This window comes from Cannabis sativa, chromosome 9, assembly GCF_029168945.1.
Source record: "Cannabis sativa cultivar Pink pepper isolate KNU-18-1 chromosome 9, ASM2916894v1, whole genome shotgun sequence".
In the NCBI taxonomy this organism is placed as follows: Eukaryota; Viridiplantae; Streptophyta; class Magnoliopsida; order Rosales; family Cannabaceae; genus Cannabis; species Cannabis sativa.
In genome coordinates, this window is record NC_083609.1 from 57,641,120 (window position 1) to 57,662,465 (window position 21,346).

Below are 21,346 nucleotides of genomic sequence, written 5' to 3' on the forward strand. Positions count from 1 at the left end.
GTTTCTTATGTAGAAAGAAACTTGTAAATTCGTTGTTCAGTGATTTATCATTTTAGCTTTAATTCATCAGATTCAAACCTAAAAACAATATCTTAGCTTTTGGATTAACTAGAACTTTCCTGATCAATAAGTAAAACTCTATATATTTGACATAAAGTTTTGTACAAATTAGAGCATCGCAGACAAAGAATTTTTTTAACCATTGCAATTAAAACTTAACAATTATTTTAACGTCAAAAGTTGAATATTGTCTCGTAATTTTTTTATACTTTGGATGCATTTTGAAAGAGCATTACACAATTAATGAAACAAATACTCGATTGAAAAGTTTCCCTACCATTATTTGTTCCTCTAAAGTCTAAATTACAAAACTAATAATGCAACAAAATTCATCCCAAGATGAGAGAACATAATCTAAGACTCGAGTGAAATGAACAACATCAGGCAACATTGAATGGAAGGAAGCCTTGTAGTTTATAAATAGTACTCAAATTTGTCTAGTTTGACCTTCTGGGATGCATTTGAAGAAAAGACATGTTAAAGAAGACCGAAAGCTTTAACTCATCTCATGAACGAAACTAGATTATGAAACTTCCCGATTATGTCTAGCTAGCTAGCTTTGATTATAACAGCAACTCAGCAATTTGAACAGCATTAAGTGCAGCTCCCTTGCGTATTTGATCACCGCAAACAAAGATGTCCAACCTGTAAACAAGTACAGAATTATAAGTATTAAGGTTCTTACAAACATTCAATGTGGTTATGTTTGATAGAGTAGAAAATGGCAGAGCAATTTGTGAAATGAAGAAATTGTGACTAGTTGTAGAGAGAAAATAAATTTTGGAAAAAAAAATGAACTTTAGAGAAATACTTTTCTTTCTATCCTCCAAATTTTTCTCTCATATGTTCATTCCTGCCATTTTCTTTTCCTCTCTACCAAACAGTATAGATAAGTCATTACTCCTTACCCATAATTCCCATCCTGAGACAGATCTCGACGAATTCTGCCAACCGCAACATCATCTTTATTTGATACCTCTAGTGGTGTAGGGAAGTTATTTGATGCTCTGTCATCAATAACCACCACCCCAGGTGCATTCTTCAGGATGTCCCTTGCTGTTTCCTAAATCCATATATAAATAGCAAAGAGAAATAAATAAGTCCACTCTGAAATTTTTCCAAAGCATAAAACATTGCTACAATATACAACCAGTCTGAATCATGTGAATTATATGTATTACCATACATTTGCAATTTAATAAATTCTGAAGCAAAATAGGAAAATAAAAACCTAATATTCAATTCAAAGCACCAATAGCTTTCTGCATAGAATCAACAAAACTTGAACCTATAAGTCAACACATCCTTCGAAATTAATTTTTTATATACTACCAATTCTAATATTTAGAGCTCAATCATTCGTAGCCAACAATGCATATGAATCAAGAAGAGATTTTTTTTTTGTAGAATCCCCACCCAGCCCTACAATATTAGGAGACCAAGATACTATAGTAATTGCTATGTAAATACCCGGGAGAATCTTAAAAAGACAAAACCTCAGACATTGTGGACGCAATCCACATGTCTAACAATTCAAAGAGCTTGATCATTCCTTATTCGGAGACCCAATAGCAAGCAAAAGAATTCCTATCCTTCATAATTTCGAATTAAATCTATTTATGTCAAATCAAGTATGCTCACGCAGACCCTAAAAATCCAGGAGAGAACTGCAACTAGATACAACTCTCCCCCAATCCCTTTGAATGTTTCGAAAGGTACATTTACATTGATGGTTTCTAGCAGTAGCATATTAAACCATAATATTAATAATAAAAATGTCTACGAAATCCTAAATCAAGACAAAAAAATCACATAATGGTCCATGGCATCTATTCCCGCAAAGACATTTATTTACTTGATACGAATTTCATACTATTTCGTAAAGAAACTGAAATTGCATTTTGTTCAGTTACCTATATTTATAAACAATAACCCTCAATTTGTTCTAATAATGGAAAAATATGCATGAAGGGACTCTACCAAACTATCAGCATTTGATAATGACGTAAACTAATAGATTAAGGCAGTAGAATAGCATTACCTCATCAAGAGGAGTCTCAAACTGAAAATTCACACTCTCTGCATGAGCTCTCATCACAGGAACTCGAATACATGTAGCAGTCACCTTAATATTTGGATCATTCTAAAACAAAAATGATAAGAAAAAAGGTAAAAAAAAAATTATAAGAAACCAAGCAAATGTACATTACCACACAATTGAAATGAAGTTAAGTTAGTTACCCAAATTTTCCTTGTCTCCTTGACTAATTTCATTTCCTCTTCATTGTACCCATTTGGAAGAACAGACGAATTGTGCGAAAACAAATTAAAAGCATACTGCAAAACGTGAAAGTACAGAAAGTTGATTTAGCAAAATTTTCCACGAATCAAAGGAACAATCTTTTTCTTTCTTATACATATTTGAGAAAGGAATACAGACCTGTCTCTGGAATATGTCACAAGTAGGTTCCTTTCCAGCCAAGACCTTATTAAGATCAGAAAACACAAACAAAATCATTTTTAAGAAGATAATAAACGATTACAGGGAATATCAATAAAAATAACAGAATGGGATTCAAAATCAATAATATTTGGGAACAGAATCAAATTGGCCCCGTTTAGCTAAATTCTTTTAGACTCTTTTTTAGCTTCAAGGATTAAAAAAGTCATTTTGGAAGTGTTTGAATTTTAAAAAAAAAAACAGTTCTTTTCTAATTTAAAAGTACTTTTAGGAGAATCTAAGATTTGTAGCTTCACCCAAAACGAATTTTAAGAAGCTATTTTCCGGATTAAAATCATAAAAATTCATGATCTTTTATAATTAAAATCCAAATTCTTTGATAATAACTTTTCATTGAACAAAAAAAAAAATCTTTAACTATAACTTTTACTTCTAGTTCTAAACAAAAGCATAAGCTTAACCAATTATGCTATACCTCATGAGTTTGTTGCTCAAGCTCTCTCATGGCGGCAGCTCCAGCACCACTAGCAGCTTGATATGTACTAACCACCATACGAAGTACCTGAATACAGATAATAATACAATTCGATATTACATCAAAGAAAATAAATAAAATAAAATAAAAAATAGCAAAAATTGCAGTGATTAACCTTAGAATGTCGATGTAGAGGAGTGGCAGCCATCAAGCAAATAATGGTTGAGCAATTAGGGTTTGCAATCAAAGCACCCTTTCCATTCCCAACCTTAATCCCTTTCATGGCATCCGGATTAACTTCCGGGATCACTAGCGGCACACCATCATCCATCCGAAAAGCAGAGCTATTGTCCACGACAATGGAGCCACGTTCAACAGCTAAAGGACCGAACTCCTTACTGATCGAACCTCCAGCACTGAACAGGGCTATATCAACGCCATTGAAGCTATCAGCAGTGAGCTCCTCAACGACGTAGTTTTTGTCCTGGAATGAGATGTTCTGCCCCGCGGAGCGTTTGGAAGCGAGCATTTTGATTGATCGGTAGGGGAAATCTCGATCGGATAATACGGAGAGGAACTCTTGGCCGACGGCTCCGGTGACGCCAACGACGGCGAGAGATGGACCGGTTTCTTGGAGGGCCATTCGGACCCGACATGGGGCGGGTCTGGGCTTGGGTCTGAGAGTGGATAATCGGCCTAATAGGTGGGATTGGTGATGAGGGTGGTGGTGGGTGGTGAAAGCCGCCATTTTTGGGCGGAGGTTTTAGGAGAGAGAAAGTAGGGAACGAGGGTTTTAGGAGAGAGAAAGAAGGTGAGGCGGCTGAGCAACTTAGCCACTCACTTATACTTTTAGAGTGTTTTAAAACACAAAACTGGTCACAATCTTTTTCTTCAAAAAAAAAAAAAAAAAAAAAAAAGTACTGTCACAACAATCATTTTTCATTTTTTTTTTAATTGTTATTTGAATAATTTCTCACATAAATAATTAAATTTAAAGTAATTTACCATAAATAGTTAAATTTAATTTTTCGATTTTTAAATTTTAAGTGTTTAGTAAATTATCACGTGATAATTTTTTATTGGTTCAGTTATTAATTTTTTATTTTTTTTAAATTAGATTAAATATACTAATAAGAAAATAATAAGTGAATAATGATTTGACAATTAACAGTTAGGTACTTACGGAGTTCTAAAAATATAATTCAAGTATTGTTGATCGAGATTTTTGGCAACCAGTAATTAATTGTATGAAGTAATTAATGAATGTTAGAAAAAAAAATAATATTTTACGTAGTTGGAGCATTAATGAGTCTTAGTCTACAAGTCACTGTATTAATGAGAGTATTTATTATAAAAAATTTCAGTCGGTCCCCATTTATGTATATCACTGAGGTATTTATAGACTTGTGATGGTGGTCAAAAGGCTTCTATTGTCGTGTTTGTCTATACCATACTTGGTACAATTTCTCAACCCTAACTTTGGGCATAATTACCTATCTTATGATGGATTTTAGGTTGTCTATAGGAGTTTTGTGGGATGTGATTTATCCCTTGTTTATGATTTGACAACTCACTTATGCAGCCGCCGATTGATGTGTGGAGGTTCGTGAAATCAAAAAATAATGAGCTTAAACCCTTAAACACGCTTGGCAAAGTAAAGTATGTTGCATCAAATGTATGTAGAGTGTCTTGATCCTTGAGTGACATGCCATCTCTTATTAGTGCTCTGGTTCCATTCTTCGTATGTACTTCACTCGTGGAGCGGAAGGGGCGAAAGTTATTCGTGGAGCAAAGGGATCCTCCCGAAGATGACTACCATGTTATTACTCCTTGGAAATAATGAGTTTCGAGAGTAATTAAGGCAATATGTCCTGTACACGGATTCTGCTGCCACTTGACCCCTTTTTGGATTGACACGTATACTGGGAGAAATTCTACACAACAGGTATTATTACTGTCAAAAATTAAACTTAAGTATTTATTTGTAACTCAGAGTTAAACTTAAGTATTTATGTTACAAATTACTCTTAAGTTTAACTTGCGATTACTTATATTTTTTTAGAATCTTTGTATGTACCTAAACGTTAAATGTCTAAGTGAATGACCACATGACAGTCACTCCTTGGTACGTTTGAAAGTTCAAGAAATATAACTTAAGTATTTATCTGTAACTGAAAGTTAAACTTAAGTATTTACACTGCAAATTATTCTTATTTGTTTAGTTTTTAATTCTAAAAAAGATAAATACAATTTTTAACCTTGTATTTTGCAAAATTATTGTTCATACCTTCTATTTTGTTAAAGGATAATTCAAATCTTGTATTTTTTTTATTAAATGGTACAAAATAGACCCTCAACTCAATCTTTGTCATTTATTTAATACAACCAACTTAAAGTTAGTTTATAGAACAAATAGATGCAAATTTATATATATATATGGAAGAGGTTTCAATGGTTACATTTTTATTGTAACCATCATGGTTACATTTTTTTAAGCCATTGGATTACTATTGAATGGTTGTGATTAATTTGGAAATTAAATAAAAATAAATAATAAATAACTTGTAACCTGAAAGTAACCTAATAATTTATTTCCTTATAAAACTTTAATTAAGATTAATTATATTTTAAAATTAAATTAATTATAATTATTAATTAATTTTTTGCAATTTATTACTATATAAGGATCTTTTAGCAATTTATTTTTTTATACTTAAATTATTTAAAATTTTATAGCAAAACTTTTTATAATTTAAAATTATACACATGCGATTTCATAATTTAAATTTTATTATACTTGTAATCTTAATTTTAAATTATTACACTTAATTATTTAATTTTTTTATTTAAATATTTAAAAAGTAAAAAATAAAATAAGTTGAAGGATTTTTTAGAAAAAAAATGGTTGTACTTGTTATCGATTGATTAGCTTGAGGTCTCATACTTAGTTCATATAATTGTAACAAAATAATTAAATATCATTTAAAAATAATTAATTATTTGAAAATTTATTATAAGAAGAGAATTTTAATTTATGTCAAAAGAAGTTTATTTTTTGTAAAAAAAAAAAATAAATTTTATTGTAAATATTATAATTAAATGGCTTAATTATTAAAATAATTCAAGTAAGGATTTAAATATAAATATTAATTGCTAAAAGTCTTGTTAAATATTTAAATAATTATTTTAAGAAAATAGTTAATTATAATTAAATAATTCTAAAAAAGGAATGTCTATTTAATTAATTATTTTAAGAAAATAGTTAATTATAATTAATTAAATCTAAAAAAGGAAAGTCTACCTATTAGTAACCTGTTATTACAGGTTAAAGAAAAATGTAACCATATGGGTACAATAAAAATGTAACCATTGAATAGTCACCCATATATATATATATATTTATTGCAATTGTGTTATACGATATATAATCAAGCCTGAAAGATATAATTTTTTTGTAAAGTTATTTTTAATCACACTTGATACTTTATGTGAAAAGTAATTCTACAAATATTGATTATCAATTATTTTACAAATATATTTTAATAAAAAATTACAATAGTATATTGTTACCCAATTTTGTTGGAAACCGAATTTGAGGAAAAGAGAAATGTGATTAGAAGTAAAGAATTATAATAAATTTTACGTGGTTGGAGCGCTGAAGAGTATTATTAATCTACAAGTCAATATTATTGAGTTATTTGGCTATGGAGTATTTTACACAAGAATATTCTTGCCAAATTTTTTAACTCTTTGTATGAATGTGAAGAGCCTTATTTATAGGTTGTATTCGGTTCGAGTAAAACTGAACCTATTAGGATTTGCATGTGTAAAATAAGCCTACTGATGGGGTAAAATGTAAAAATACATTACAATATAGATTGACTTCGGGTCGGTAAGTGAGGCCCAATTTGAGGGGTAACCGTTGTCCGTACGGTGTCGCACCATTTGATGGTCATAGCTGTGTGTGCGCCGTCGATCGTGAACAGTGAATATCAAAGTAGTGGATATTGTACAAAAATGTAGTTTGCTTCTTTTGCGTGCGCCTTTTCTAGGTCTGACACAAGGAACAAGCCCCTGATTCTTAAGGATTTTGTGTCAGAGGCATGACACGTCAGATTGATCTCAGAGGGTAGACGCTCTGTGATACCCTTCTAGTACTCCTTTGGGATATCCCTAGGGATATCTACTATTTGTCTATGTTTTCTCGAATAGGCTCGATAATTTGGTTGTGTCAAACTTCTAAATCTACTTGTCTGACTCTATTCATGATAGGTTCGTGGTTGAATTCGGATTCCCATTCAACTTTGTTTTTGGACCGAACTACTAATTTATTTGGGCCTTGTGAATGGACCTACAAGCAAATTTCGACTGCTAAAATTTACATGTATTATATTCCCAAAGACACACATACCCATGGGTGACTATTCAATGGTTACATTTTTATTGTACCCATATGGTTACATTTTTCTTTAACCTGTAATAACAGGTTACTAATAGGTAGACTTTCCTTTTTTAGATTTAATTAATTATAATTAACTATTTTCTTAAAATAATTAATTAAATAGACATTCCTTTTTTAGAATTATTTAATTATAATTAACTATTTTCTTAAAATAATTATTTAAATATTTAACAAGACTTTTAGCAATTAATATTTATATTTAAATCCTTACTTGAATTATTTTAATAATTAAGCCATTTAATTATAATATTTACAATAAAATTTATTTTTTTTTTTTACAAAAAATAAACTTCTTTTGACATAAATTAAAATTCTCTTCTTATAATAAATTTTCAAATAATTAATTATTTTTAAATGATATTTAATTATTTTGTTACAATTATATGAACTAAGTATGAGACCTCAAGCTAATCAATCGATAACAAGTACAACCATTTTTTTTCTAAAAAATCCTTCAACTTATTTTATTTTTTACTTTTTAAATATTTAAATAAAAAAATTAAATAATTAAGTGTAATAATTTAAAATTAAGATTACAAGTATAATAAAATTTAAATTATGAAATCGCATGTGTATAATTTTAAATTATAAAAAGTTTTGCTATAAAATTTTAAATAATTTAAGTATAAAAAAATAAATTGCTAAAAGATCCTTATATAGTAATAAATTGCAAAAAATTAATTAATAATTATAATTAATTTAATTTTAAAATATAATTAATCTTAATTAAAGTTTTATAAGGAAATAAATTATTAGGTTACTTTCAGGTTACAAGTTATTTATTATTTATTTTTATTTAATTTCCAAATTAATCACAACCATTCAATAGTAATCCAATGGCTTAAAAAAATGTAACCATGATGGTTACAATAAAAATGTAACCATTGAAACCTCTTCCATATATATATATAACTAGACTTTCATTTAATAAAGTAAAAAATTTAATCCATAACTTTTACAAAATATAAAATCCAAATTATTATTTACCTTACAATACAGTGATATACCTTATTTATAGGGTGTTTCTATGGGCATTCATTGATGTACCTTATCGTATTTTTGAAATTTGAATAATTATAATTGTAATTTTTTGGGTAAATACTATTTTGGACCCTGTGTTTTGCAAAAGTTACAGATTTGATCCTGTGTTTTGTTAAATGACAAAATGGACCCTGTATTTTCTAAAATAGTAAAAATAGGACCCTGAGCTTAATTTTTGACAACTTTTTTTTTAATACAACCAACTTGAAGACAATGCTTAATACGAACAGATACAAAAAATGTAAACAGTTTTGTCATAGCACTTTTAGATCGGATTATAATTAAACTTTATTTTGACAAAAAATCAATTCAGGGTCCTATTTGTACTATTTTAGAAATTACAGGGTCTATTTTGTCATTTAACAAAATACAGGATCCAATTGGTAACTTTTGCAAAACAAAGGGTCCAAAATAGTATTTATCCTAATTTTTTTTATGTGTAAAGGTATATGCACACATAAATTACACACAAATTTAACGCACACTTAAATAAAAATTAGTTGGAATTACTTTGTCACATTAAATGTGTGTCAAATTTATATATAGTATACTATAATTACTTAAATATTCTGTAAAATTTTAAAAAATTTAGCAAAATTTGTAATATAAAAAGTAAGTTTTAAATAGTCTATTTCATGCGTGCAATAAACTATTATTAAATTTTATTTTCGGTGCATCAAATTTTTATAAATTTTTTAAAAATTTACAAAATATCTTAAATAACTACGTTATGTACTATTAAAATATCGAAAACACAATAACAATCCACCATAGATTTTACTTGCCACTTGGTTTACATGTAGCTAATATAATTGTATAAGGATTTTACTTAATCAATTTTATGTTTTATGACTTAGGTAATAATTTTATCAATTTATTTATTTCAAACTCACTTATTTCATGGTTTAATTTTTTCAACTATTTTAAAAAATAAAAAAAAAAAGAAAAGAAAAACACATCATTTCATTAAGATTAAGTTGACACATTAGGTGACTAAAAAACACAGTATTAACATCCTTATACTATTGTGAAAACATAAAAATGATCCAAATAAACAATATTTTTGGGGAAGATATGTTAGCCCTCACAGCAAGAAGTCATTCTTATCATCCCAAATTTTTCCAGGAATAAATTACTTTAATTGAATGTCATAATTATCTTTTCTAAGCAAATGCTAATCTATACTCAAAAAATCCATTAATTTCAATTCAACGCTATTACTTTTAAATTCGAAGTTAAGAACTCCTTGTTGTGAAAGTGAAACAATTTACTTCCACATTTAAACCAAGTGGCATCTAAAAAGAGAAATGATAAAGAGTGTTCAGCACCATCACTGAGACATTTTACTATTATTATGAAAAACTGTTAATCATTCAGAAAATGCTATCTTGTTGTAGTGTTGGGCACCACTGATACCTAATAGCAATTTTCCACTAAAAATAGATTATCACATTAATATAAACAAAGCTATCATTACTTAGGTTTTGTTTGTCTTAGAAGAAAAGAGTCACTTACATTGGCAAGAACTATATGAAAAGGAAGGTACTCACATGACACCATATAAATCATAATTATAACTTTTGGGGGAGAAATAGCTTAAAACTATGTTATCTCAGCAATATTTTTATTATTAACACCTGACCAATTGATAGCAGTTGGCCAACCCTTTTGAGTATTTTTAAGTTCAATCCTCCAATGGTACCAATTTGACCTCTTGAAGGGGTCTTAGTTTTGCTCGTCCGCCATACTCTTCTGGCAAGGTTTCTTCTCCAACTTCTTTTACGAAATCTCTTCTTTCGTCGTCACTAGTGACAATCACGATCTGCATTTTAAAAACCCTGCCAAATACTATGAAACTTCATTTTGAATAAACAACCCTTATCTTTTTTCGAATATAACAGAAGTGAGACTTGAGAACCAATGGGAAATGGTGCATAGAAAGGCTTACATATCTTATTCACAAAGAAAATGGAAAGTTCTTAACTGTGAAGTCCCAAATAAATTGGATTTTTAATGGTTAACTTACCATAATGAATAATTTAGGGTTTTCATAGAGAAACTTGTTCATAATATGGTGTGTCCTAAAAGAATTGGCAATAACTAGTGTGGAAGGTTGAAGTAATTTTTCAATCAAGCTCTCGAACAATGAATCGTTATAGTTAGATTCTCATATTCGAGGCACGTGTACTTGCAATGCACCATTTGATGGGCTTTGACAATAATCATCGGGTTTCATTTCAAAATCAATTAGTAACGAGTGAAGTTGATAATTATACCTTTTCTAGAGTTGCCTTATCAAGAAATCGCGAAATCAGCCTCCAAACGCTTACAAAGAACCAAGGCATGTTTAAAATGAAGCACTTCGCCAAACGTTCCGGGTAGTAAGCCTACACAAATGGTGATTATTATTACATTATAATTACATATCACTTTTACTAATATAGAGTTAAAGAAGATCACAATGGAACCTCCAAAAATTTCAACCATAAGCTCAATATAGGAAATGGTCAAACCTTAGCTACAAAGAATTCTATTGTAGAAAAATTTAGTTAAAAGGAAAATTTGTTAATCCCACAGTTGCTTCAAGAAAATTCATGAGAAATTTCAACAACCGAAGGAGTTCGAAACACAGCAGCTAAAAATCTGTTATATCATTGCATAAAGTATAAAACAGAGGAAGAAGCTAATTGAATAGCATGAACATGAACACCCAATTATATATTATGCAACTTAAAGTCTAGCTCAAGTAGTTGGGTGTGTGTAAAGTGTCTCGGATTCAAAACTCGCTAGACTATTTTAACAAAATGAGTAACTACTAACATGGCGTTTAGTTAGAAAGAATGAAAATATAAGAATAAGAATAGAATATAATTAAATTTAAAACGCATAAAAAAATTATTCTCATTTTGCATTAGAATAGTTTTTCCTTTTATTTCAAAATAGAATAATCATTCCACCGAAACAAATGAATGGAGTGAAAATTATTTCGTTTCCATTCCATTCTATTTTATTAACTCCAACCAAACACCACCTAACTGTTTTGTTTTCAATTGTGTCACTGCAATGCATGTTCTCTTCCAATCCATGCCTAATTACAACTCAGTGAAATCAAAATATAAGAGAGTGATCACCTGTAAAAACTGAAATCCTGTGATCATTCCACGAGCATCGACGTTCTTGTATGAGATGTTTTTCAAATCAAGAACGCCAATCAACTTTTCATTCCCAATCTCTCTTCCTTTAAAAGAACTGAAGCATAATGAACAACCGAATCAGACTATACTTACTCCAATTCCTAATAGCAACTCTTGTTTTCAGGTTCAAGAAACATAACAAGGCTCAATTGAAGGAACCTAAATCTATATTCAATAATATTCAACACTAACATGACACGATTTTTTACAGGTTGGGTTAGGGTTGATAAAATTAGACTCAAATCAAAAACAAATCGACATGCCTGACACAAAATATAAAAGCAGCTCAAATAAAATTTGGCACGAACACGACACTGACATGTTTGTTATGACTCATCCTCTTTCATTTGCTACCCTTGTTACTATGAACTATGACTACACCACACCAACAACTCTGAAACAAACCTTTTTTTTTTCATATAATCTATGGTAGAGGCACTCCCTCAATTGTTTTCTCCTTTGAATTTTACTTATAAATTATGGTAAAATTTAAATGTAAACTAAAATTTGAAAAGAACTTAAAATATTAACTAAGCCACATAAATTCTTGTTGTCACTTAGCAAAGCCAAATATTACCTTGCAATTGATTTGTCAAGAAGGTGGACCACAAATTCTGCATAAAAAAAAAACGAAAGGAAACGAAAGGAAATTAGCGGAATCTTGCTATTTTGTTCATGATTTTCGGTGGTGGCCGGCCGGTGCTACAAAGATCAACTATTGACCATTCATATTCCTAAATTAAGGCAAATACACTTTATGTTTTTCTTCTCTACTTAAAATGGAAAAGAAAAAAAAATTATGTTGATGGATCATCATTCCTAATCTTTCGATATAACAAATTAGGATTTTTGCCCCCTGAACTTTGACATGTACCAAATCATGTTCCCTGAACTTTTTAGATTATTGAAAATGCTCCCTGAACTAATGAGATTGTTGGATTTAAGGATTTTTTTCCAATTTTAGTAAAAAAGTCTAACATGGATGAAAGTTCAGGGACCATAATTTAGTATATGTCAAAGTTCGAGAGGCATAATTTGATAGATATCATAGTCTGGGAAGCACGCGTTTAGTACATAAACAATTACTGAAATAATAAAATTGAATGAAATTAGACAAAAGTCCTTAAATCCAACAATCTGAATAGTTCAGGGAGCATTTTTAACAACCTTAAAAGTTCAGAGGATATGATTTGGTACATGTCAAAGTTCAGGGGACAAAAATTCTAATTAACCATAAATTTATGAGTAATGATACGTGCACATACAAATTACATCTTAAGATTACACACACTTATGTGACAAGTCTTATGAAATTTTGTGTGCAGACTACACTAAATTTATATGATATAAAAAGACAAGTAAGATCATATAAGCTGACCTCTTTGAATATAAATTTTACTCAAACTGACCAAACAAAATCAGCACAAAACATTAAGGTGAGGTCCCTTATTATATGGTTAGGTGCCACATAACAAGTAATAAAGGAAGTATGACACTATAATATAACCAAAGTACCTAAATCATTAATTCTACCATGTGAACTATTTTGTTGTTGACATATTCAATAATGGTCCCACCACTAATTGGACAAACTTTTATCAAAAGGCATCAATGAAAGAAATATTCTGAAAGGCATGTTATAAGGGTATTAGATTAATTAAGTGTACATGATTTAATAGAAAAATACTAAAAAGTACTATTGGTATTGGTGTTTCGCACCCTCCTTCGATTCGATGTCATATTGCTATTAGTATAATTAAGTATTTAGTCTCATTTAACTTAACAAATAACTTTTAAGGAGTATCGCTAACCAATCGTAAGACTCCACCTATGAAAGTGTTAGATATACGTCTAGAAAATATTAGACATTGCTGGTACCCAATAACAATGCTCTAATTTAATAACTATTATAGAATATGACTAAATACCCAATGCTAGTGAATGCAATGTGATGAAATTGTCAAAAGAAATGAATCATGTATTACTTTTGAATTGAAGCTGGTCTTTAGAAGGAAAATGCTTGCTCCCTTCACATATGAACACTGGGAAACCCTTGTTTGATAAGCTCTGCAAATAAATCTTTTTGGCTGCTAACTCTTCTGTTACTTCAGAGTCAGAAATGAAATCATTTGGAACAAGAGAAGCCCTCCATTTCTGCCACTGAACATACATCTTTGCCGCTTTATTTGGGTCCATTGATCTCGCAATTAAGAATCTCATCAGTGTTGGATCACCATGTTTCTGCCTCCAAACAAAAAAAAAAAAAAAAAAAAGAGCATAGTACAACAAAATGCAATTTAAGATCCAAAACAAATAAATTAGCCATATATGAGAACTCATATGTTGTTGGGTTGTGAAAAAGGTTTGATCTTTAATTACCTCAGTGGAAGAACCAAGCTTCTCAACCGATTTCCTCATCTGGGTCAGTGTGATTTCTTGGGTTTCTCCCATTACAGCTCACAAAATTGTAAGACAGACACAGAGTGGAAGCTAAGAAGTCAAGAGAGAGAGAGAGTTGAAAAAGGTGAAGTAGAGTTTTGTACTTTATTTTGGAGAAAAATATTAGTAAATTTGGTACTTTGGTTAAGGTGTCATTTTTAGTTAGAAAGTGATAGCTTCTCCTATGCACCCTTGAAAAGAGATACCTTATATGTTGTTGTTATATAATTTTTTTTATAGTGGTTTACTTATAGAAAATATTTTGTAAAATTTGAAGAGATTTGAAAATATTTAATACGTTTAAAATAAGATTTAAATAGTTTATTGTACGTGAGATATTCTTATCTTAAATTATACATTTTTACACATATTAGATAAACTATAACCTCAATTTGTGTATATGACAATATTCATTTTAGTTTAATTAAACCTCCCACATGTTAGAAATTTCTATATAAGGTGATAAAAATAGAGTTTCAAACTTCCAAAGCTAAAAATAAGGCCCAAGTATCAAGTTATTGAAAGTGTAACATATATCCCATTTTTATAGTATAATAAATATTTGTGGAGTAGCGATCTCGAGAAGTTCGGCTCTGAGTTGAAGAAGGAGACCTCTGTCTTCCGTTAAGTGATCTCATGCGCCGTCAAGGACCTCCCTAATTCACTTGAAGTAGGCACCTTTGTCGCTCTGGAGTCGCTCGAGTCGGTTGGTCGTATAATCAATGACAATAAGTTTTCTACCCTTTTAATCTCTCTTTAATTTTCAACTTTTATCCCTTCACTGCAATATTATTCGCATGGTTTTGTTTTCTTATAATTAATTTGGTTTATATATTTATTTATAATTCTTATGTGTGAAATGTATCCGAAGTGGTTAGTGTTTCTCAATTTTATATTTACTTATGTCGAACACTTTTATTCGTGATCGGAAACAATTCAATATATTTTATCTATAAAACGAAGGTGTAGGTGGCAGCAGTACAAACCAGCTATTATCCTTGGTGGCTCACTCTAGGCGGAGGGGTAGAGATGACATTGCTTTCAATGATAGTAATCGGAGAAGTGGAGGTGGCAGAGCATAGGAGGACGATGGTTGTAGGCGGTTGATTAGTCGGACGAAGTCCATGCATGTGATAGAATTAAATGGTGGAGAAAATTAAGCTAAGTAATTACCTTCTATATTTTAATTCATTAAAATTTGTATCCATTTCAAATAATTTTACATTCTTTTTTGTTATCAATTAGGTTTTTTATTTAGTAATTGACAGATCAATTTGTGTGTCAATTATGTCTTTGTAATAATTGTATTAAATATTTCATTCACATTTTTAAAAGGGAAATTTGATCTTTCATGCTAAAAAATAACACATGGTGTTATTTTAAACAAAAAAATTACACATTGTGTAAATATGCTCATTTTTCAATTGGGTTCCAAAAATACCCCTAGCTTTTCAGTTTCCCTCCTCCTCTCTATCAACATTCTCTCTCTCTTCCTTCCCTTTCCATTCGAACCCAAAACCCCGAACCCACCCACCCCTCCATTCGAACCAGACCATCGACGCCAACCTCCGACGACTCCGACTACCCAACGAACCCACCCCTCCGACGACCCAACGAACCCACCCCCCAAACGACGGACGACCCAACGAACCCACCCCTCGGAACGAACGACGACCCAACGAACTCACGAACGAACAACGACCCTCTCGACACAACGAACACCGACCCTCTCGACCAAATCGATCCCAGCGACCAACTACACCCACTCGAATCCCACGAACCCAATCGCATTAAAGAGGTATTTTTTTCAAATTTTTATTTTAATTTATCTTTAAAGTGTGACCTAATTTGTGGATGAATATGTGGTTAATTTTGAGTTAGTATGTGTTTTTGTGATAAATTGTGCAAGAAAAATGTAGGAAAAATATGGGTTTCGTGCTGATTGATCTGTTCATGTGTTTTTGTGTTTTTGCGACTTTGTGCGATTTATGTGCGATCTTGTGCGATTAAGTTGTAGGCTTTCTGTGTTGGGTATGTTAAGCGATATTATGCGATGTTGTGCGATTTTGAGCGATTTATAGAATGTGCTCAAGGTTTTGAATTTTTAGCGACATTATGCGATTTATTTGCGACTTATTGTGCGATTTTACTGACATCAGAAATTTCCAAGTGTTACCCACACGACCCACACGAGACCCACTCCGAGGAGAAATCGTCCCAAGCACAATCCACGAACCAGGTATGGGCTAAACTTAACTTTTTTTTTTGCAATTTATCATATACATTGTGCATACGTGATATAACCGAAATGTATTTGTTTAAATTTATCAATTTTAGAGTTTGGGGAAGAAGCGAGTTTAGGGAGATAGATTTTGGGGTTTTTTTTTATTTTGTGCGATTTCTGTGCGATTATGTGCGATTTCAAAGCGACATGTAGGAAGAACTTTTATCAATTCTGGAAAAAATTAAAAAATAGCGACGTTTCACGATTAAGTTAGCGACATATAGCGACATTAATGTAACTTTTATTTATTCCGTGAAAAGTCGATATTTAGCGACGTTTAACGATTACATTTGCGACTCAAAGCGAAGTGTAGCCTTGCAATATTTGCATAGAGATCCAGGCTTCACCTGTTTACCATTTAAATAACCTAACTTGCAGCGACGGCAGCCTTCGGGGAACCCTGGTGGTGGAGCCGGCCATACACCTGTTTTGTTAAATTTTTTTTCAAGTTTTAGAAACCTCCACTCGTTCATAAGCCGTTCATTTTCAAAACGTTTCATGTCGTCAAGCACTTTTTGCATTTGAGGCGTAATTTCCCCACAATCGAGCTCTGCTTGATCTCTTCAGGAGTAAGAATCGGATATTTGCCCTTGTTCCTTCTAGTAGACATTGCTAAGAGAATTATCTTAAGAGGAAAAAAATTAAGAAAATATGTGTAACTTATGAGATAGACAATTGGCTTTTATAGAGAAAACTAGTAGTTGGGAAGGTGGGATAATAAATGTAAAAATTGAATTACACAATTGTACACATGTTTGTCATGCAAAAAGCAATCTGGGCAATTTTCGCGACATGTCGCGATTTATGTGCGACATGTTAGCGACATAATCAAGTAGTTGGTTAGGCGGGATAATAAATGTCACATTAATTACCATTTAATGTGGAAACGTCTTTTGTGCGATTTTTGTCGATTTCTTGTGCGACTTTGTGCGATTTTATAGCTATTGTGTTTGCAATTTTTATATTTGTGCGATTTTTAGCGATTCCTTGTGCGATGGTGTGCGATTTATATTCAAATATGTTGCCAACCAGGATTATTTCTGGTGTGCGATTAATGTGCGATTTATGTGCGAGTTTGTGCGATGTTGTATGTCATTCATTGGCTGTTATGCGATTTCTATGCGATTAATAATCTTCCTGTTTGTATTTGCAGATGGCTCCAGAACTCATTCTCCCCTTGGCTGAGCATTTTCCTGGGCGTATCACTTACCGAGGAAATGGGTACTTTGCTTCTATTAAAGCAAAGTTTGAAGCCTTTAACCTGACCGAGAGGGTGAAGGAAACTCCTTTTGGAGTTTTTGGAATGCGAATGAACCGAAATTCTCGGGGTGATTGTGCATCAACTCTTTGTTGAGGAAAATGAAAGTGAGTGAGGTAAAGAATGATGAAGTGTGGTTTTACGTGGGTAAAACCGAGGCCAGATTTGGAAGATCTGAGTTTGGATTTATTACGGGACTGAAGATGAGCGGTGGCCCCTCGACTGAAGAATTGAATACACTATGTGAGTCTGATCGGATATTGCGGGACTACCTCAATAATGCCAAACGGGTCACTTTCAAAACCCTTTGGCTAGCTTTTGAGGCGTGCGATGTGGCCGACGACGTGTACAAAATTTCGGGCCGTGTGCATTTGTTGAAGGAGTGCTTCTATCTAGGGCTGAGGGTGTTTATATATGGTCGGATATGCTGAAGTTAGTAGAAAACGAGGAGAAGTTCTTCGAATATCCGTGGGGCCTTCTTTCATATCAGAAGTTGTTGTCATCCACAGCCAAAAGTATGACTGACCTGAGGAAGAACTACCTTGATAAATCTACTAAGGATAAGAAGAAAGGGAAGAAGGAGAAAAAAATTACTCAACCAGAGGCGAAGTACAATGTCTACGGATATGCACCGGCGCTACAATACTGGGCCTTTGAGGTGATGCAGGATTTGGGGAAGAAGTACGGGCAGTGCAGAGGGACTAGATTCCCTCGAATGTTGAATTGGAGCACCCCCAACACAGTTACGAAACATGATGTCAAGCAACCTGATGTCGCTACCCTATTCGAGAAAAGGGTATGCCAATCTGACTTTCTTTGTTGTTTTGGTATTTCTTTTGCTAAATTGTGCTTTACAACGATTTTATGCGATTATAATGCGATTTTTGTGCGATTTAAACATGTTTTTCATTTGCCTCTGTTTCATTTAGCGAGTTTATGCGATGTCAATGCGATTTTTGTGCGAGTTAGACCTATTTCATTTGCAACTGTTTTATTTTGCGAGTTTATGCGATTTTCGTGCGATTATTGTGCGATTTCACTATGCTGAATAGGATTCTGCTATTTTCTGCGATGTTATGCGACTTTGTTGCGATTTTTGGGCGAGTTTAATATGCTTTTTGTGTTTTAAACAAACCTGGTCTTTTCTGCGATTTTATGCGACGTGTGTGCGATTTTTGTGCGATAATTAATATATATTTTTTTCCAGATGGTTGTTCTTCAAATTCTGTATCCTAGGAATTGGGAGGTGGACTATTGGAAGAGCAATTGTGAGGGTGAGGTCCCCACGGTGGAAATGGGGTTGGATGAGGTCGAAGAAACGCAAGTCGGGGCGCAAGATTCGACCGCATTCCAGACCCAAGCCGAACGGGTGGCGGATTATGTGAAAAAGTCCAAAATTATTCCACCATCCCCACCCAAAGAAGCACCAGACGCCTCCACATCTGCCACCGTGCCCCCAACGCCTGCCACTGTGCCCCCAAGCTCTGCTCCAGCCAATGACTCCAACTACCTCTTGTTGGCTAAGAGGTTGGAGAAGGTAGAAGCGCAACAAGTTGCGATTCTGACTGCGCAGACTGAGATGAAGGCTGACTTCAAGAGAAGTCAGAAAGAGATGAAGAATCTTATCATGGATCAAATTGCGACCGTGATAAGTTTGTTACAGAAGCAGCCTTCGGAGCCGACACAACCATCAGGGCCGGCACAGCAATCAGACCCCACACCATCAGACACGGCAGAGCCATTACAGACGGTACATCCATCACCGCCGACATATGATGATGATGATGATGTCTACCCAGAAGATTGGCAACCTGACGCATGTGACGTTCCTTCTACTCCTGCAAACGCCATTGTCATTTCGCTGGGTGATACTGAATCTCAGGATGTGGAAGAGTTGCAGGGGCCACCAGATGGAGTGGAGTTCTGTAGGCTTAGGCGAAAGCGCAAGCCGGTTTTCTTGAATGACTACACTGCTGGGAAGAAGAAACAACGACATGGGCCCGTGGTAGTAGACACCCTGAAACCGGCGGACGCCCGGCTGTTAAAATTTTTCCAGAAGTGGATCACTTATGCTAGGGACAATGGCCGTCCTAGGGATGTTCACACTGGCGAAGCCACTAGATCGTGGTTCGTGAAGTTGATGGTGCTGAACGAATGGCTCGAAGATGCTGTAAGTTATTTCTTAACAGAATTAATTTATTGTGTTTTTTATTGTTTGTGCGACTTATATGCGACTTACATGCGATTTATACTTACTCTATATGTAATCTGGTTTATGCGACTTTATGCGATTTATGTGCGATGTGCTTGCGATTATAAACTGATTTATGTTGGTTCGCGATTACTGTGCGATTTTTGTGCGATTGTTGTGCGATTATTTGAAACAATTTTGGTAATTTGCTGTGCGATTTCCTGCGATTCGTTGTGCGACTTTTATGCGACTTCTTTCTAACTGTTTTCATTTGGAACACAGCAAATTGATGCCATGGCGCACTTATTGAGAAGAAGACGGACCCTGTACCCAGAAGTCTACACCCGAAAAGGTGTAGTTTTGGACACATCTGCTCCACAGTTCTTTTCCATGTTTTGGAATATGTGTGAGGGTGACAGGAGCAAGATGAAATGGGATGAGAGCGTCATGAGTTACGTGCAGGGGATACCGCACAGATACTTGCCATGTTGGGAGAAGCAGGAGTACATATACTTTGTGTTGCACCTTCCCAAAGAGCGCCACTGGGTGGCAGTTGAGGTGGATATCGAGAACTGGGAGATCATTGTATATGATTCTGATATCGGTGCCACCGTTGAGGCAGCCATGGAGTCATATTTGAAGCCTTACAGCGAGCTCTTTGCAAATCTAATTCGAGATAGCGGTTATTTCCAATACAATAATTATGTACATCCGGTGGAGTTGGGCGATCTCAGTCAGCTCCTACCCCTCCATTATAGACGAGCTACCTCGGAGGTTGTACCACAAACGAACAGCAGGTGAATCTCTTTTTCTTTTGTATATTTTGAGTAATTTATTTAATTTTGCACTCCATTATGAATTACTTAACTTAATTGTTGCTAATATTTAGTTTTTTTTTTAGTGGCAATTGTGGAATGTATGCCATGGAGCACATTGAGCACTTGATGCTGGATCGGTCGTTGGAGCATGTGCATGATGATAACATGCTCACCTTTAGACATAGGTGGTGTGTGGACCTATCTTACCAGAACTTAACGTGGTAGTTTTTTGTAGGTTTTTGCAATGTTAATCTTGTACACATAAACTCCCCTTTTGTAATTGTATTATAATCTCACCAAATTTATATATAACAAGTAAATTTAAAGCTATTTAAATTGTTGCTTGTATCAATTTATTTCTTTTTTAAATTTTTCATAAATCCTGTGAGAAGATCACTTCTTGATAAATTATTTCACTAGGAATCGCATTAAAATCGCACATTCATCGCGCATAATATCGCCAAAATACACAAACTAACAAATCTAGATTAGTTCACATCGCAGAAAAATCGCACCATAATCGCACAATGTCGCCAAAAATACAGAACCAAAGCAAACTCAAAAACAGGATCCTGTCAGTTACAAATCGCACAGTAATCGCATAATGTCGCCTAAAATGGGTAAACAAACCAAAAAATTATTAATCTAGGAGAAAAAAGCACA

General features: G+C 33.0%; 3 protein-coding genes across 5 annotated transcripts; 1 reads left to right on the forward strand and 2 right to left on the reverse strand.

The window, feature by feature from the left end:
- Positions 1-300: 300 nt before the first annotated feature.
- LOC115721821 (uncharacterized) lies at positions 301-3,888 on the reverse strand. The gene is made up of 7 exons (XM_030650901.2): positions 3,172-3,888; positions 2,997-3,083; positions 2,501-2,545; positions 2,302-2,397; positions 2,102-2,203; positions 969-1,123; positions 301-705 (listed from the first exon to the last, which is right to left on the reverse strand). The coding sequence occupies exons 1-7, from the start codon at positions 3,742-3,744 to the stop codon at positions 624-626; spliced, it is 1,140 nt and encodes a 379-aa protein (XP_030506761.1). The 5' UTR covers positions 3,745-3,888; the 3' UTR covers positions 301-623.
- A 6,047-nt stretch (positions 3,889-9,935) lies between these two features.
- Positions 9,936-14,417, reverse strand: LOC115721833 (sec14 cytosolic factor). 3 transcript variants are annotated; one of them, XM_030650917.2, is made up of 6 exons: positions 14,073-14,395; positions 13,679-13,938; positions 12,271-12,307; positions 11,631-11,748; positions 10,776-10,886; positions 9,936-10,321 (listed from the first exon to the last, which is right to left on the reverse strand). In XM_030650917.2, the coding sequence occupies exons 2-6, from the start codon at positions 13,911-13,913 to the stop codon at positions 10,184-10,186; spliced, it is 639 nt and encodes a 212-aa protein (XP_030506777.2). In that variant the 5' UTR covers positions 13,914-13,938; positions 14,073-14,395; the 3' UTR covers positions 9,936-10,183. The 3 variants fall into 3 exon arrangements, with proteins under 3 accessions (XP_030506777.2, XP_030506776.2, XP_060960285.1); XM_030650916.2 differs by having other exon boundaries at positions 13,679-13,934; positions 14,073-14,385; XM_061104302.1 differs by having other exon boundaries at positions 10,223-10,337; positions 13,679-13,934; positions 14,073-14,417.
- Positions 14,418-18,045: 3,628 nt separating this feature from the next.
- LOC133031060 (uncharacterized) lies at positions 18,046-21,013 on the forward strand. Its single transcript, XM_061104303.1, has 4 exons — positions 18,046-18,470; positions 18,882-19,844; positions 20,148-20,662; positions 20,767-21,013. The coding sequence occupies exons 1-4, from the start codon at positions 18,099-18,101 to the stop codon at positions 20,906-20,908; spliced, it is 1,992 nt and encodes a 663-aa protein (XP_060960286.1). The 5' UTR covers positions 18,046-18,098; the 3' UTR covers positions 20,909-21,013.
- The last annotated feature ends 333 nt before the right edge of the window (positions 21,014-21,346 follow it).